Source organism: Somniosus microcephalus, chromosome 1 (assembly GCF_052327205.1).
Source record: "Somniosus microcephalus isolate GS21.2 chromosome 1, FLI_Smic_1.0, whole genome shotgun sequence".
In the NCBI taxonomy this organism is placed as follows: Eukaryota; Metazoa; Chordata; class Chondrichthyes; order Squaliformes; family Somniosidae; genus Somniosus; species Somniosus microcephalus.
The window spans coordinates 16,894,744-16,912,430 of NC_140987.1; the positions used below are offsets into that span (position 1 = coordinate 16,894,744).

The following is a 17,687-nucleotide window of genomic DNA, read 5'->3' on the forward strand; positions in this document are numbered from 1 at the left end:
TTCACCCATCATTGGGAACATCCTCACCGCATCCACCCGATCAAGCCCCTTCACAATCTTATATGTTTCAATAAGATCGCCTCTCATTCTTCTGAACTCCAATGAGTAGAGTCCCAATCTACTCAACCTCTCCTCATACGACCACCCCCTCATCCCCGGGATTAACCGAGTGAACCTTCTTTGTACTGACTCGAGAGCAAGTATGTCTTTTCTTAAGTATGGACACCAAAACTGTATGCAGTATTCCAGGTGCGGCCTCACCAATACCTTGTACAACTGCAGCAATACCTCCCTGTTTTTATATTCCAACCCCCTAGCAATAAAAGCCAACATTCCATTGGCCTTCTTAATCACTTGCTGCACCTGCATACTAACTTTTTGAGTTTCGTGCACCAGGACCCCCAGATCCCTTTGTACTACAGTACTTTCCAGTTTCTTGCCATTAAGATAATAACTTGCTCTATGATTTTTCCTGCCAAAGTGCATAACCTCACACTTTCCAGTATTGTATTCCATCTGCCAAATCTCTGCCCACTTACTTAGCCTGTCTATGTCCCTTTGCAGGTTTTTTATGTCCTCCTCACTCACTACTTTCCGTCCCATCTTTGTATCATCTGCAAACTTTGATATGTTACACTCGGTCCCCTCCTCCAAATCGTTAATATAGATTGTAAAGAGTTGGGGACCCAGCACTGACCCCTGCGGAACACCACTAGTTACTGGTTGCCAATCTGAGAACGAACCATTTATCCCAACTCTCTGCTTTCTGTTAGAGAGCCAATCCTCCACCCACGCCAGAATATTACCCCCAATCCCGTGATTTTTTATCTTGAGCAATAATCTTTTGTGTGGCACCTTGTCAAATGCCTTTTGGAAGTCTAAATACACTACGTCCACTGGTTCCCCTTTATCCACCCTATATGTTACTTCCTCAAAAAACTCAAGCAAATTTGTTAAACATGACTTCCCCTTCATGAAACCATGCTGAGTTTGCCCTATTAAATTATGTTTATCCAAATGTCCCGTTACTGTCTCCTTAATAATGGACTCTAACATTTTACCAACCACAGATGTTAGGCTAACAGGTCTATAGTTTCCAGCCTTCTGCCTACTACCCTTTTTAAATAAGGGTGTTACATTAGCAGTTTTCCAATCTGCCGGGACCTTTGCTGAGTCCAGTGAGTTTTGGAAAATTATTACCAATGCATCCACAATCCCTACCGCTACTTCCCTCAAGACCCTGGGATGCAAGCCATCAGGTCCAGGGGATTTATCCGCCTTGAGTCCCATTATTTTACCAAGTACCACTTCCTTAGTGATTTTAATTGTATTTAGTTCCTCCCCCCCTAGAGCCCCCTGTTTGTCCAGTGTTGGGATATTCTTAGTGTCCTCTACTGTAAAGACTGATACAAAATAATTGTTCAGTGCTTTTGCCATCTCCATGTTTCCCACCATTAATTTCCCGGTCTCATCCTCTAAGGGACCAACATTTACTTTAGCCACCCTTTTTCTTTTTATATAACTATAGAAACTTTTACTGTCTGTTTTTATATTTTTTGCTAATTTACTTTCATAATCTATCTTCCCTTTCTTAATCAATCTTTTTGTTATTTTTTGCTGCCTTTTAAAGACTTCCCAATCTTCCATCCTCCCACTAGATTTGGCTACCTTATATGCCCTTGTTTTTAGTCGGATACTATCCTTAATTACTTTACTTAGCCACGGATGGCTATCTTTTCTTTTACACCCTTTTTTCCTCAGTGGAATATATTTTTTTTGGAAGTTGTAAAATAACTCCTTAAATGTACACCACTGGTCATGTACCGTCTTACCCTTTAATCTATTTTCCCAGTCCACTCTAATTAATTCCGCTCTCATACCTTCATAGTCTCCTTTATTCAAGCTCAGCACGCTTGTTTGAGATCCAACCTTCTCACCCTCTAATTGAATATGGAACTCAACCATGTTATGGTCACTCATTCCAAGGGGATCCTTTACTAGGACATTTTTAATTAATCCTGTCTCATTACACAGGACCAAATCTAAGGTTGCTTGCCCCCTGGTCGGTTCAGTTACATACTGCTCAAGAAACCCATCCCTAATACACTCAATGAACTCTTCCTCAAGGCTGCTCTGCCCAATTTGATTTGTCCAGTTAATATGATAATTAAAATCCCCCATAATTATAGCTGTTCCCTTATTATAAGCCTCAACTATTTCCTGATTAATACTCCGTCCAACAGAGTTGCAACTGTTCGGAGGCCTATAGACTACACCCACTAGTGTTTTTTTCCCCTTATTATTCCTTTCCTCCACCCAAACTGTTTCACTATCCTGCTCCTTTGACCCAATATCATTTCTCTGTATTATAGTGATTCCTTCCTTTATTAACATAGCCACCCCACCTCCTCTCCCTTCCTGCCTGTCCTTCCTGATTGTTAAATAACCTGGTATGTTTAATTCGCAGTCATGGTCACAACCAACAGAGTACCCTTCGTCATCCAGTACTTCCCTGGAGCGGAGAAACTACGCCATGTTCTTCGCAGCCTTCAACATGTCATCGATGATGACCCACACCTCGCTAAGGCCATCCCTACGCCTCCACTACTCACCTTCAAACAGCCACCTAACCTCAAACAGACCATCGTTCGCATCAAATTACCCAGCTTTCAGGAGAACAGCGACCACGACACCACACAACCCTGCCACGGCAACCTCTGCAAGACATGCCAGATCATCAACACAGATACCATCATCACACGTGAGGACACCAGGTACATGGTACATACACATGTGACTCGGCCAACGTTGTCTACCTCATACATTGCAGGAAAGGATGCCCTCCGTGGTACATCGACGAGACCATGCAGACACTGCGACAACGGATGAACGGACACCGCACAACAATCGCCAGGCAGGAGTGTTCCCTCCCAGTCGAGGAACACTTCAGCAGTCAAGGACATTCAGCCTCCAATCTTCAGGTAAGCATTCTCCAAGGCGGCCTTCGAGACACACGACAACGCAAAATCGTCGAGCAGAAACTGATAGCCAAGTTCCGCACTCATGAGGACGGCCTCAACCGGGATCTTGGGTTGATGTCACGCTACATGTAACCCCACCTGACATAGAGTCATCCAGACTTGAGTCGTCATTGGCTTGTTCTCTCTACACAGATGCGGCCGGACCGGCTGTGATTTCCAGCACAAAAAAATCTTCTTTTAAAATTTATTATTGTTTTTTGTTTTTTTTTGTTTTTCATACAGACCCCAGCATCTGCAACATTTGACCTCTTGTGACCCCACCTCATTGTTCTTTGATGTAATGTTTTCCTGACTGTCCTGTTTGGACACCATTCACACCTTTTATTGCTGTGATTATCTCTCTGCCGAGGTGTGATAAAGGGCAGTTAGAAAGATTACCTGTAATCATCTGGCAGTGCTCTCTGACTATATATGCTGTGCCTATATGCATCTCTTCACTTCACCTGATGAAGGAGCAGCGCTCCGAAAGCTTGTGATTTCAAATATAGCTGTTGGACTATAACCTGGTGTTGTGTGACTTCCTACATTTGTCCACCCCAGTCCAACACCGGCATCTCCACATCATTCAAAAAGGAGTTAGATATATTTCTTAAGGCTAAAGGGATCAAGCGATATGGGGAGAAGGTAGGGACAGGGTACTGAATAAGGATGATCAGCCATGATCTCATTGAATGGCGGAGCAGGCTCGAGGGGCCGATTGGCCTACCCCTTCTATGTTTCTACATCTTCTATGTTTCTTCACCCTCCACCACCTCTCTTCACCCTCCACCACCTCTCTTCACCCCATCCACCACCTCTCTTCACCCCATCCACCACCTCTCTTCACCCCTCCACCACCTCTCTTCACCCCTCCACCAGCTCTTTTCACCCCTCCACCAGCTCTCTTCACCCTCCACCACCTCTCTTCACCCCTCCACCATCTCTCTTCACCCCTCCACCACCTCTCTTCACCCTCCACCACCTCTCTTCTCCCCTCCACCATCTCTTCTCCCCTCTACCATCTCTCCGCCCCCACCACCTCTCTTCACCCCTCCGCCATCTCTCTTCACCCTCCACCACCTCTCTTCACCCCTCCACCATCTCTTCTCCCCTCCACCAGCTCTCTCCGCCCCTCCACCACCTCTCTTCACCCCTCCGCCACCTCTCTTCACCCTCCACCACCTCTCTTCACCCTCCACCACCTCTCTTCACTCTCCACAACCTCTCTTAGCCCTTCCACCACCTCTCTTCACCCTCCACAACCTCTCCACTCCTCCACCATCTCTCATTGCCCCTCCACCACCTCTCTGCTGCTCCACCATCTCTCTACTACCTTGGTGCTGTCAGACTTACCTGATAGCAAGTCCTGGATGAATCACAACTTCCTCCAGCTCAGCACTGGTGTAAGATTTTTGCTCCTGTCTTATCTCATTTTTTAATAGGTCCAAGAGTCTAGTGTCAGCAACTTTAATACTTTACAAAGATACACAAGATTTAGTAGATTTTATGTGCTCTGTATATTGATGTACCAATCACAGTAAACACACAAGTGATACACATCTGCATATTTGCATGTAGGAGGCTCACTGAATTGAACCTTGGATGCCTTGAGCTTAATCTCTTGTTAACTCTCCTCAGATAGTTATTCAATATTTGTAAGAAAAGCTGAGATTTTCATGGAATGATGCAGCACAGAAGGAGGCAATTTGGCCCATCGTGTATGTGCCGGCTCTTTGAAAGAGCTATCTAATTAATCCCACTCCCCTGCTCTTTACCCACAGCCCTGCAAATTTTTACCCTTGAAGTATTTATCCAAATCCCTTTTGAAAGTTAATATTGAATCTACTTTCACCGTGCTTTCAGGCAGCACATTCCAGATCACAACAACTTGCTGTGTAATTTTGTTTTTGAAAGTCCATATACACAACATCAACCGCACAACTCTCATCAACCCTTGCCTTCATCAAATAACTCAATCAAGTTAGTCAAATACGTTTTGAATTTTCAAAAAATCCATGCTGACTTTCATTTATTAGCCCGTACTTTTCCAAGTGTCAATTAATTTTGTCCCGGTTTATTGTCTCTAAAAGTTTCCCCACTACCGATGTTAGGCCAACTGGCCTGTAGTTGCCGGGTTTATCCCTCTCCCTTTTTTGAACAGGGGTGTAACACTTACAACCCTCCAGTCCTCTGACACCACCCCCATACCCAAGGAGGATTAAAGTTTATGGGCAGAGCCTCCGCTATTTCCACTCTTACTTCCCTCAGCAACCTAGGATACATCCCATCTGGATGGGTGTCTTTTCTAGTTTGAGTACTGCCAACTTTTAAATTACCTCCTCTATTTTTATCCTATCCAATATCGCTACTAACTCCTCCTTTACTGTGACATTGACAGCATCCTATTCTCTTGTGAAGACGGATGCAAAGTGCTCATTTAGTACCTCATCCGTGCCCTTGGCCTCCACAAGAAGACTTCCTTTTTGGTCCCTAGTCAGCCTCACTCTTCCTCTAACTATCTTTTTTCTATTTATATGTTCATAAAAGACCTTTTGGTTTCCTTTTATGTTAGCCCCTAATCTTGTCTCATATTCTCTTTGCCCCTCTTATTTCCTTTTACACATCTCTGTATTTAGCTTGGTGTTCTCTCTACTGTATCGTGAACCTGACATTCATCATAAGCCTCTTTTTTCTTTTTCACTTTAATCCCAATTTCTTTAGTCATCCAGGGAGCTCTAGCTTTGGATGTCCTTCCTTTCCCACTCATGGGAATTGGTCTAGTCTATACCTGAACGATCTTCTCTTTGAAAGCCTTCCACTGTTTCACCTGCCAATCTTTGATTCCAAACCACCAGGGGCACATTCCCTTTCAACTCACTGAAATTAGCCCTCCTCCAGTTAAGTATTTCATAGAAACATAGAAGGTAGGAGCAGGAGTAGGCCAATTGGCCCCTCGAGCCTGTTCCGCATTTAATGAGATCATGGCTGATCATCCAAATTCAGTACCCTGTCCCTGCTTTCTCCCCATACCCCTTGATCCCTTTAGCCTTAAGAAATATATCCAACTCCTTCTTGAATATATTTAATGAATTGGCCTCAACTGCCTTCTGTGGTAGAGAATTCCACAGGTTCACCGCTCTCTGGGTGAAGAAATTCCTCCTCATCTCTGTCCTAAATGGCTTACCCCTTATCCTTAGACTGTGACCCCTGGTTCTGGACTCCCCCGCCATCGGGAACATCCTTCCTGCATCTAGTCTGTTTAGTTCTGTTAGAATTGTATAAGTTTCAATGAGACCCCCTCTCATTCTTCTAAACTCTAGCGAATACAAGCCCAATCGACCCAATCACTCTTCATACGTCATTCCTGCCATCCCAGGTATCAGTCTGGTGAATCTTTGCTACACTCCCTCCATGGCAAGAACATCCTTCCTCAGATAAGGCAACCAAAACTGCACACAATACCCAAGGTGTGGTCTCACCAAGGCCCTGTACAACTGCAGCAAGTCATCCTTGCTCCTGTACTCGAATCCTCACGCTATGAAGGCCAACATACCATTTGCCTTCTTTTCCACCTGCTGCACCTGCATGCTTACCTTCAGCGACTGGTGCATAAGGACACCCAGGTCTCGTTCCACTTCCCCTTTTCCCAATCTATTGCCATTCAGATAATAATCTGCCTTCCTGTTTTTGCCACCAAAGTGGATAACCTTGCATTTATCCACATTATACTGCATCTGCCATGCATCTGCCCAATCACCCAACCTTTCCACACCTGAATGTTCTTTGTCATTTTCCCTAACTACTCTAAACCTGTTGATATTATGATCACTGTTCCCCAAATGCTCCCCCACTGAAACATGCTCCACTTTATTCCCCAGAACTAATTCCAGCGCCACTACCTTCCTTGTTGGGCTGGAAGGTTCTCTTTTGCATATTTCATGCATTCCTCCCCCTCTTTGCCATTTGCACTGTTACTATCCCAGTCTATATTTTGAAAGGGAATATGATAATTGGAAGAAACAGTTTAAAATGTAGTGCCAGTCGATGCTAAGGAGTAGCCAATGTTCATACACACAGAATTGTTTATTTAGAGCACTGTTCACAATCATTGCAGCTCCATCATGTAACTTTGATACACTGACAGTAAAAGCACAGGTTCACTCTGAGATCAGCTATTGAGAGCTGGCTGACCTCCAGCAGAATCTCCCGTCACAGCCGATGAGTTGGACTAACTGGAGTTTCAAAACTATCTTATTCACAGTCACCTCTGCTCCTTGACCTCGCCTTCTATTCACAACATAGATAAAGCCTGTGACCTGTGAATTGATCCGCGCAGTGCCCGTTTTTCGAGCAATAACCAGCATACTAAGCCCCCAATATGGCAGGTAGGAAGGTGATTCACATTTCTGGCCAGAGGTGCGTCACCCACCATATTTGGTGAAGGGTAAAACAGGTGTTAAGCCCTTCACGTAGAAAGAAAGAAAGACTTGCATTTCTATAGCGCCTTTGACGACCACTGGACGTATCAAAGCGCTTTACAGCCAAAAAGTACTATTTGTAATGGAGTCACTGTTGTAATGCGGTAAACGCGGCAGCCAATTTGCATAGCAAGCTCCCACAAACAGCAATGTGATAATGACCAGATAATCTGTTTTCGTTATGTTGGTTGAGGGATAAATATTGGCCAGGACACCGGGGATAACTCTTTTCTTCGAAATAGTGCCACGGGATCTTTTACATCCACCTGAGAGGGCAGACGGGGCCTCGGTTTAACGTCTCATCCGAAAGATGGCACCTCTGACAGTGCAACACTCCCTCAGCACTGCACTGGGAGTGTCAGCCTAGCTTTATGTGCTCAAGTCCCTGGAGTGGGACTATGAACCCACAACCATTCTGACTCAGAGGTGAGTGTGCTACCCACTGAGCCACAGCTGGCACTGTTGGTAGGGAAATAAGGGGCTGAACGCCTGTTTGTGGCCCCACTGCAAGACTGGCTTCGCCCGAGGCAGCCAGTGCTGACACTCAGTAAAACCGACCTTGGGACCACCTGCGTCCTACAAGGTAAGTTCTGAAATCTACTTAGTGGAATGTGGAGCCTGGAGGATCAGGGGGGCTCCTCCCGACCCCACATTTAACGAAAGCTTGGCCCCAGCTCCCAAACACCTCGATCGCCTCCACGCCCGATGCCCCCAATCACAACCACTCCCAACCCCCCTTGATCGCCCCGCTCCCGACACCCTGATCCCAATGCCCACCACCGCCACCGCTCCGATTCCGAACCCTGATTCGCCCCACTGCCGACACCCTGCCAAGGCACAGTTTTTTTCCTATCCGCCTATTTCCCCCCCTCAAAACTTCCGATGTTCACTCCCTAGCCTCCAATCTTGACCCCAGGCCTCCACTCCGATACCTTCCCCCGAGCTTCACTTACCTGATGGTCGTTGTGAGGCGAGCAGCAGTCCCATCTTGGTCGCCTCCTCGCCGGCTGCTGTTTGCGCCTCGCCTGTTCCATTATAATGATGCCCGAGGGGAGCCTCAGGCCTCATCATCCAGGTGCAGAGCAGCGAACTGAAGGCCCCCACCCGCCGCCCCCCCCCCCCGCCCGGCAATGGATGTGCCCGAATTTCTAGCCCTGTGTGTTTGTACTGAATTATATTGGGGATGATCCTATGCGGATTCCATTCGAAATGACAGTGTGATGCAGAGCCGTGCCAAATAGCTGATGAACAGGAAGAATTTTGCGCTCCGGTCCAGGATCACTCAGCGAAGGATCACTATAGCAAGTACAGCTTGAATGGCTGGATGAGATTCAGTGCGGGGAGAGCGGAACAGGTTGATATTGCGGTTTGTACATTCGGTTTCTCAGCCTCCTGGGATGGATCAGTCCTGCTCCTTCCTATGGACAAAACAAGACCAATTAAAATGAGCCGTGTGAACGATAAAATAAGAGCACTTTCAGCACCTCCATATACAACCAGCGGCTGTTTAAATAGGATTCCCCGCACATTTAAAAATAGATTTGATTGTCACTATCAGTGTTAAGGTCATGGGTTTAAGTCCCACTCCGGAGACTTGAGCACAGAATCTAGGCTGACGCTGCAGTGCAGTGTTGCTGTTGTTTCTGTTGTTGAGTCATGGCCATGAAATCAGGTCTGACCTCGCACTGATCCCATCGAGTATGTGCTGGTTTTCCAACACTCACCTCCCACCCGATGGAATTGAACACACAATAGACACCCAATAACCTGAAAATGTTGTGTGTTACTGTCCCACTGAAGCCGATGGCCTAGAAAGTCAGTTGTTTGCGCCAGCCGCTAGCGCCTTAGGAGGAGGAGATGTGGGGCGCTAGGCGGCTAGCGGCCGGGCGCAGCGCGATCTGCGCCTCTCCCCAACTTCAGTAAAGATTTAGCGGCGGCGCAAAGCCTTTGCGCGCGCTCAGCTGCGCGCGCAGATCCTGACGTCATTTCATCGTGCAACGCCCTTTGTGCGCCCCGAAACGGAAATTCAGTGGCGCCGCCCTTCTTTGCGCCTGGCGCCCCCAGCGACTGGTAGAGGGGAATGGTTCCCAGTCGCTGCGGGGTGCGGGGGGCGCTATTTAAAGGGGACTCCTCCTGCAGTATAAGTGGCAGCCATTTTGTGCCAATCCCTCTGTGTGAGAGACGGATATTTGGAGAGAGGCAAAGGCAGAGAGCTTTCTGCTTTGACTGAGCACTTGTACAGGTACTTGTGGCTTCAGGCCAGAGCTTTGCACTTGGATTTCACTTTCAGTGCCATAGCCTTGAGTCGCCACATATAATGGGGGCTGCAATGGGTGGAAACGTTGGCTTTCTGCATTGCATTCAAAGGGATCAGAGACGCCGTGAGAGAGTGCCAGTCATGGCCAGACGGAGATTGGTCAACAGGCGTCAGCACAGGAGGCCTTACCCACCCAGGGTATACTGCCAGCAGTTCTCATATCTGAACATGTCTGAGGAGCAGTGTGTTCGGAGGATGCGATTCAGAAGGGAGGTGGTCACTGAGATCTGCCACCTGCTTCACAGAGATCTGCAGCCACAGCTGAGGAGCAGGACGTCTCTGTCAGTGGCAGTGAAGGTGACGGTGGCTCTCAACTTCGATGCCACTGGCTCCTTCCAATCCGCTACTGGGGACATTGCCAACATCTCCCAGTTCGCGGTACATTGCTGCATCCGCCAGGTGAACAATGCCCTTTTCAGAAGGAGACGTCAGTACATCTCCTTCCCCATGACCCTGGACAAGCAGCAAGAGCGTGCAATCGGCTTTGGAAGAATAGTGGGCTTCCCCATGGTTGAGGGCGTAGAACTGATGAACCAGCAATGGTCAGGCCTTGCTTCAGGGCTGCAGTGTGCAGGACTTGGCAGCCAAACAAGTCGACCCTTCCCCTTTAAGAGCTGACCGGCGCCAGCGTGTCTGCCTTCATCGAGCAACTCGCCGCACCTGCGCTGCGCCCGTCCTCGGTGTAAGCGCCCCGGATCGCCGGCTTAGCGCCTAATGATAGTCGTGCATCGCCTGCTTTAGCGCAGCAGCAACCTCTTGGGGCGATGCCACTGAATATCGGCGAAGGTGGCGCGAAGTTGCACCGGGCGCAAACTTTAGCGGCCGCCCGGCTGTAGCGCCCCAAACATGGCTATACTGAATTTCTAGGCCGATATCTCCTATCATCCCAGAAATAGCTGTAAGTCAGGAAATGGAAGAGAGGGAGGCACTCAAGAAAATTATAATCACCACGAAAGTGGTACTGAGTAAATTGTTGGAGCTGCAGGCTGACAAGTCCCAGGTCCTGATGGACTTCATCCTAGGGTCTTAAAAGAAGTGGCTAGTGAAACATTTGATGCGTTGGTTTTAATTTTCCAAAATTCCCTAGATTCAGGGAAGGTGCCATTAGATTGGAAAATAGCGAATGTAACTCCTTTATTCAAAAAGGGAGGGAGACAGAAAGCAGGAAACTACAGGCCAGTTAGCTTAACATCAGTCCTAGGGAAGATGTTAAAAGCAATTATTAAAGACATTATAGCAGCGCACTTAGAAAAGTTCAAAGTAATCAGGCAGAGTCAACATGGTTTTGTGAAAGGGAAATCATGTTTAACCAATTTATTGGAATAAAACATGTGCTGTGGATAAAGGGGAACCGGTGGATGTACTGTACTTAGATTTCCAGAAGGCATTTGATAAGGTGCCACATCAAAGGTTATTGCGGAAAATAAAAGCTCGGTGTAGGGGGTAACATATTGGCATGGATAAAAGATTGGCTAGCTAACAGGAAACAGAGAGTAGGCATAAATGGGTCATTTTCTGATTGGCAAGATGTAACGAGTGGTGTGCCACAGGGATCAGTGTCATAGAGTCATAGAGTCATAGAGTTTTACAGCACAGAAAGAGGCCCTTCGGCCCATCGTGTCTGCGCCGCCCATCCATCCCTGTCCAGTCTAATCCCATTTTCCAGCATTTGGTCCATAGCCTTGTATGCAATGGCATTTCAAGTGCTCATCCAAATGCTTCTTGAATGTTGTGAGGGTTCCTGCCTCCACCACCCTTTCAGGCATTGAGTTCCACATTCCAACCACCCTCTGGGTGAAAAAGTTCCTCCTCAAATCCCCTCTAAATCTCCTGCCCCTTACCCTGAATCTATGCCCCCTTGTTATTGACCCCCCCACTAAGGGGAAAAGTTCCTCTTTATCTACCCTATCTATGACCCTCATTATTTTGTACACCTCAATCAGGTCCCCCCTCAGCCTTCTCTGCTCCAAGGAAAACAACTCCAGCCTGTCCAGTCTCTCTTCATAGCTGAGGCGCTCCATCCCAGGTAACATCCTGGTGAATCTTCTCTGCACCCTCTCCAAAGCAATCACATCCTTCCTATAGTGAGGCGACCAGAACTGCACACAGTACTCCAGCTGTGGCCTCACCAGCGTTTTGTACAGCTCCATCATAACCTCCCTGCTCTTATATTCTATGCCTCGGCTAATGAAGGCAAGTATCCCATATGCCTTTTTAACCACCTTATCTACCTGCTCCGCTGCCTTCAGGGATCTATGTACATGTACACCAAGGTCCCTCTGACCCTCTGTACTTCCTAGGGTCCTACCACTCATTGTGTATTCCCTTGCCTTATTTGTCCGTCCAAAATGCATCACCTCGCACTTTTCAGGGTTAAATTTCATTTGCCACTTTTCCGCCCATCTGACCAACCCGTTTATATCGTCCTGTAGCCGGAGGCTTTCCTCCTCGCAATTTACCACCCCACCAATTTTCGTGTCATCTGCGAACTTACTGATCATACCTTTTACATTTTCATCCAAATCATTTATGTAGATCACAAACAATAAGGGACCCAGCACCGATCCCTGAGGTACCCCACTGGACACAGGCTTCCAGTCACAAAAGCAACCTTCGACCATCACCCTCTGCCTCCTGCCACTCAGCCAGTTTAGGATCCAACGCGCCAAGGCACCCTGGATCCCATGGGCTCTTACCTTCTTGACCAGTCTCCTATGCGGGACTTTGTCAAAAGCTTTACTGAAGTCCATGTACACCACATCCACAGCATTTCCCTCATCCACCCCACTAGTCACCCCCTCGAAAAATTCGATCAGATTTGTTAGACATGATTTACCCTTAACAAAGCCATGCTGACTGTCCCCGATTAATCCTTGCCTCTCCAAGTGGAGATTAATTTTGTCCCTCAGAATTTTTTCCAATAATTTCCCCACCACAGATGTTAGACTCACTGGCCTGTAATTCCCTGGTTTATCCCTGCTACCCTTCTTGAATAATGGTACTACGTTAGCTGTTCTCCAGTCCTCTGGTACATCCCCTGTGGCCAGAGAGGTTCTGAAAATTAGTGTCAGAGCCCCTGCAATCTCCTCCCTTGCCTCCCACAGCAGCCTGGGATACATCTCGTCCGGGCCTGGGGATTTATCCACTTTTTGGCCCGCTAAAACCGCTAGCACCTCCTCCCTCTCGATGCTAATATGTTCAAGTATGTCACAGTCCCCTTGCCCGATTTCTATGTCTGCATCGTCTTTCTCCATAGTGAACACAGATGCAAAAAATTCATTTAAAACCCCGCCTACATCCTCTGGCTCTACACACAGATTGCCACTTTGGTCCCTAATGGGCCCTACCCTTTCCCTGGTTATCCTCTTGCCCTTAATATACTTATAAAACATCTTAGGATTTTCCTTTATTTTGCTCGCCAGTGTTATTTCATGGCCCCTCCTCGCCCTCCTAATTTCTTTTTTAAGTATGCTCCTGCACTTTTTATACTCCTCTAGGGCTTCTTCTGTCTTTAGTCTTTTGTAACTGCCAAAAGCCCCCCTCTTATTTCTAATGCATTTTTGTATATCCCTTGTCATCCAAGGTTCCCTTTGCTTGTTGGTCCCACCCTTGACCTTTACAGGAACATGTTGGCGTTGTACTCTCTCTATTTCCCTTCTGAAAGTCTCCCACTGTTTTGATGTGGATTTTCCTATAAGCAGCTGCTCCCAGTCCACTTTGGCCAGATCCTGCCTTATCATATTAAAATCGGCCTTCCCCCAATTTAGAACCCTTATTTCCGGGCCGTCTTTGTCTTTTTCCATGACCACCTTAAATCTCACCGAATTATGGTCACTGTCGCCAAAATGCTCTCCTACTGACACTTCCACCACTTGCCCGGCTACATTCCCCAGAATTAGGTCCAGTACCGCCCCCTCTCTTGTAGGACTTTCTACATGTTGGCTCAAAAAGCTCTCCTGGATGCACTTTAAGAATTCTGCACCCTCTAAGCCTTTCACACTCTGACTGTCCCAATTTATATTGGGGAAGTTGAAATCCCCCACTATTATTACCCTATTATTTTCGCACTTCTCAGAGATTTGCCTACATATCTGTTCCTCTATCTCCCCCTGACTGTTTGGGGGCCTATAGTACACTCCCAGCAAAGTGCTGGGGCCTCAACTTTTTACAATTTATATAAATGACTTGGATGAAGGGACCGAAGGTATGATTGCTAAATTTGCTGAAGGCACAAAGATAGGTAGGAAAGTAAATTGTGAAGAGGACATAAGGAGGCTACAAAGGAACATAGATAGGTTAAGTGAGTGGGCAAAGATCTGGCAAATGGAGTATAATGTGGGAAAATGTGAAATTGTCCATTTTGGCAGGAAGAATAAAAAAGCATATTATCTAAATGGTGAGAGATTGCAGAGCTCTGAGATGCTGAGGAATCTGTGTGTCCTAGTGCATGAATAGCAAAAGGTTACTATGCAGGTACAGCATGTAATTAGGAAAGCTAATAGAATGTTATAGTTTATTGCGAGGGGAATTGAATACAAAAGAAGGGAGGTGATGCTTCAGTTATACAGGGCATTGGTGAGACCACATCTGGAATACTGTGTACAGTATTGGTCTCCTTATTTAAGGAAGGATGTAAATGTGCTGGAAGCTGTTCAGAGAAGGTTTACTAGACTGATAACTGGAATGGGCGGGTTGCCTTATGAGGAAAGGTTGGACAGGGTAGGCTTGTATCCGTTGGAGTTTAGAAGAGTAAGAGGTGACTTGATTGAAACATATAAAATCCTGGGGGACCGTGACAGGGTGGATGTGGAGAGGATGTTTCCTCTTGTGGTAGAATCTAGAACTAGGGGTCACTGTTTAAAATTAAGGGGTCGCCCATTTAAGACAGAGATGAGGAGAAATTTTTTCTCACACAGGGTCGTGAGTCTTTGGAAGTCTCTTCCTCAGAGGGCGGTGGAAGCAGAGTCTTTGAATATTTTTAAGGCAGAGGTGGATAGATTCTTGGTAAGTAAGGGGGTGAAAAGTTATCGGGGGTAGGCAGGAATGTGGAGTAATCGGATCAGCCATAATCTTACTGAATGGCGGAGCAGGCTCGAAAGGCCGAGTGGCCTACTCCTGCTCCTAATTCGTATGTTCGTATTCAGCCAATTCGATTTACTCCACGTGATATCAAGAAATGGCTGAGCACATTGGATACAGCAAAGGCTAGGGGATCCGACAACATCCTGAAGATTTGTGCTCCAAACACCGCCACAAACTTTGTTCCTGAACAAACAACTCGATCCCTCACTCTGGGCAATTTCTAAGGCTGGACCACACCATTCCAATCTTGGTATCCTATTTGACCCGAGCTGTGATTCTGACCCCATATCCTCTCCATCACCAAGACTGTCTACTTTCACCTCCTTAACATCATTCCTCTCTGGCCCTGACTCAGCTCATCTGCTGCTGAAACCCTCCACCATGCCTTGGTTACCTCTAGACTCAACGACCCCAATGGTCTCATAGAACCATAGACATTTACAGCACAGAAGGAGGCCATTCGGCCCATCTTGTCTGTGCCGGCCAACAAAGAGCGATCCAGCCTAATCCCACTTTCCAACACTTGGTCCATAGCCTTGTAGGTTACGGCACTTCAAGTGCACATCCAAGTACTTTTTAAATGTAATGAGGGTTTCTGCCTCTACCACCCTTTCAGGCAGTGAGTTCCAGACCCCCACCACCCTCTGGGTGAAAAAAGTTCTCCTGAAATCCCCTCGAAACCTCTGACCAATTACTTTAAATCTATGCCCCCTGGTTATCGACCCCTCTGCTAAGGGAAATATGTCCTTCCTATCCACTCGATCTAGGCTCCTCATAATTTTATACATCTCAATTAGGTCTCCCCTCAGCCTCGTCTGTTCCAAAGAAAACAACCCCAGCCTATCCAATCTTTCCTCATAGCTAAAATTCCACAGCCCAGGCAACATCCTCGTAAATCTCCTCTGTACCCTCTCTAGTGCAATCACATCCTTCCTGTAATGTGGTGACCAGAACTGCATGCAGTATTCTAGCTGAGACCTAACTAGTGTTTTATACAGTTCAAGCATAACCCTCCCTGCTCTTATATTCTATGCCTCGGCTAATAAAGGCAAGTATCCCGTATGCCTTCTCACTACCTTATCTACCTGTCCTGCTACCTTCAGGAATCTGTGGACATGCACTCAAGGTCCCTCTGATCTTCTGCACTTCACAGTGTCCTACAATTTATAGTGTATTCCCATGCCTTGTTAGCCCTCCCCAAATGCATTCCCTCACACTTCTCCGGATTGAATTCCATTTGCCACTGTTCTGCCCACCTGACCAGTCCATTGATATCTTCCTGCAGTCTACAGCTTTCTTCTTCATTATCAACCACACGGCCAATTTTTGCTTCAACTGCAAACTTCTTAATCATGCTTCCTACATTCAAGTCCAAATCAATGATATATACCACAAAACGCAAAGGACCCAGTACTGAGCCCTACGGAACCCCACTGGAAACAGCCTTCCAGTCACAAAAACACCCTTCGACCATTACCTGTTGTTCCCTGTCTCTGAGCCAATTTTGGATCCAACTTGCCACTTTACCTTGGATCCCATGGGCTTGTTTTTTATTCGTTTATGTGATGTGGGCGTCGCTGGCAAGGCCAGCATTTATTGCCCATCCCTAATTGCCCTTGAGAAGGTGGTGGTGAGCTGCCTTCGTGAACCGCTGCAGCCCGTGTGGTGAAGGTACTCCCACAGTGCTGTTAGGGAGGGAGTTCCAGGATTTTGACCCAGCGATGATGAAGGATCGGCGATATACTTCTAAGTCAGAATGGTGTGTGGCTTGGAGGGGAACTTGGAGGTGGTGGTGTTTCCATACGTCTGCTGCCCTTGTCCTTCTAGGTGGAAGAGGTTACGGGTTTGGGAGGTCCTGCCGAAGAAGCCTTGGCAAGTTGCTGCAGTGCATCTTGTCAGTGGTACACACTGCAGCCATGGTATGTCGGTGGTGGTGGGTGTGAATGTATAAGGTGGTAGATAGGGTGCCAATCAAGCAGGCTGCTTTGTCCTGGATGGTGTCGAGCTTCTTGAGTGTTGTTGGAGCTGCACTCATCCAGGCAAGTGGAGAGTATTCCATTACACCCTTGACTTGTGCCTTGTTGATGGTAGAAAGGCTTTGGGGAGTCAGGAGGTGAGACACTTGCCACAGAATACCCAGCCTCTAACCTGCTCTTGTTGCCACAGTATTTATGTGGCTGGTCCAGTTAAACTTCTGGGCAATGGTGACCCCCAGGATGTTGATGGTAGGGGATTGAGCGATGGTAATGCCATTGAATGTCAAGGGGCAGTGTTTAGACTCTCGCTTATTGGAGATAGTCATTGCCTGGCACTTCTGTGGTGCAAATGTTACCTGCCACTTATCAGCCCAAGCCTGAACGTCGTCCAGGTCTTGTTGCATGTGGGCATGGGCTGCTTCATTATCTGAGGAGTTGTGAATGGCACTGAACACTGTGCAGTCATCAGCGAACATCTCCATTTCTGACCTGATGTTGAAGGGAAGGTCATTGATGAAGCAGCTGAAGATGGTTGGGCCTGGGACACTGCCCTGAGAAACTTCTGCAGCGATGTCCTGGGGCTCCTTCGTGCCACACTCGGTCAAATGCTGCCTTGATGTCAAGGGCAGTCACTCTCGCCTCACCTCTGGAATTCAGCTCCTTTGTCCATGTTTGGACCAAGGCTGTAATGAGGCCGACAACCGAGTGGTCTTGGCAGAGCCCAAACTGGGCATCAGTGAGCAGGTTTTTGGTGAGTAAATGCCGCTTGATAGTACTGTCGATGACACTTTCCATCACGTTGCTGATGATTGAG

At 47.2% G+C, this 17,687-nt stretch overlaps 1 protein-coding gene across 1 annotated transcript in view; it reads right to left on the minus strand.

Moving 5' to 3' along the window:
• Nucleotides 1-8,628: 8,628 nt before the first annotated feature.
• Nucleotides 8,629-17,687, minus strand: part of LOC147123952 (uncharacterized) — a 68,110-nt gene continuing 59,051 nt past the window's right edge. The window contains exon 5 of the mRNA XM_085970052.1: nucleotides 8,629-8,916. Within this exon, the coding sequence (XP_085826178.1) occupies nucleotides 8,901-8,916 (16 nt within the window). The 3' untranslated portion in view covers nucleotides 8,629-8,900. The remainder of the gene's footprint in view (nucleotides 8,917-17,687) is intronic.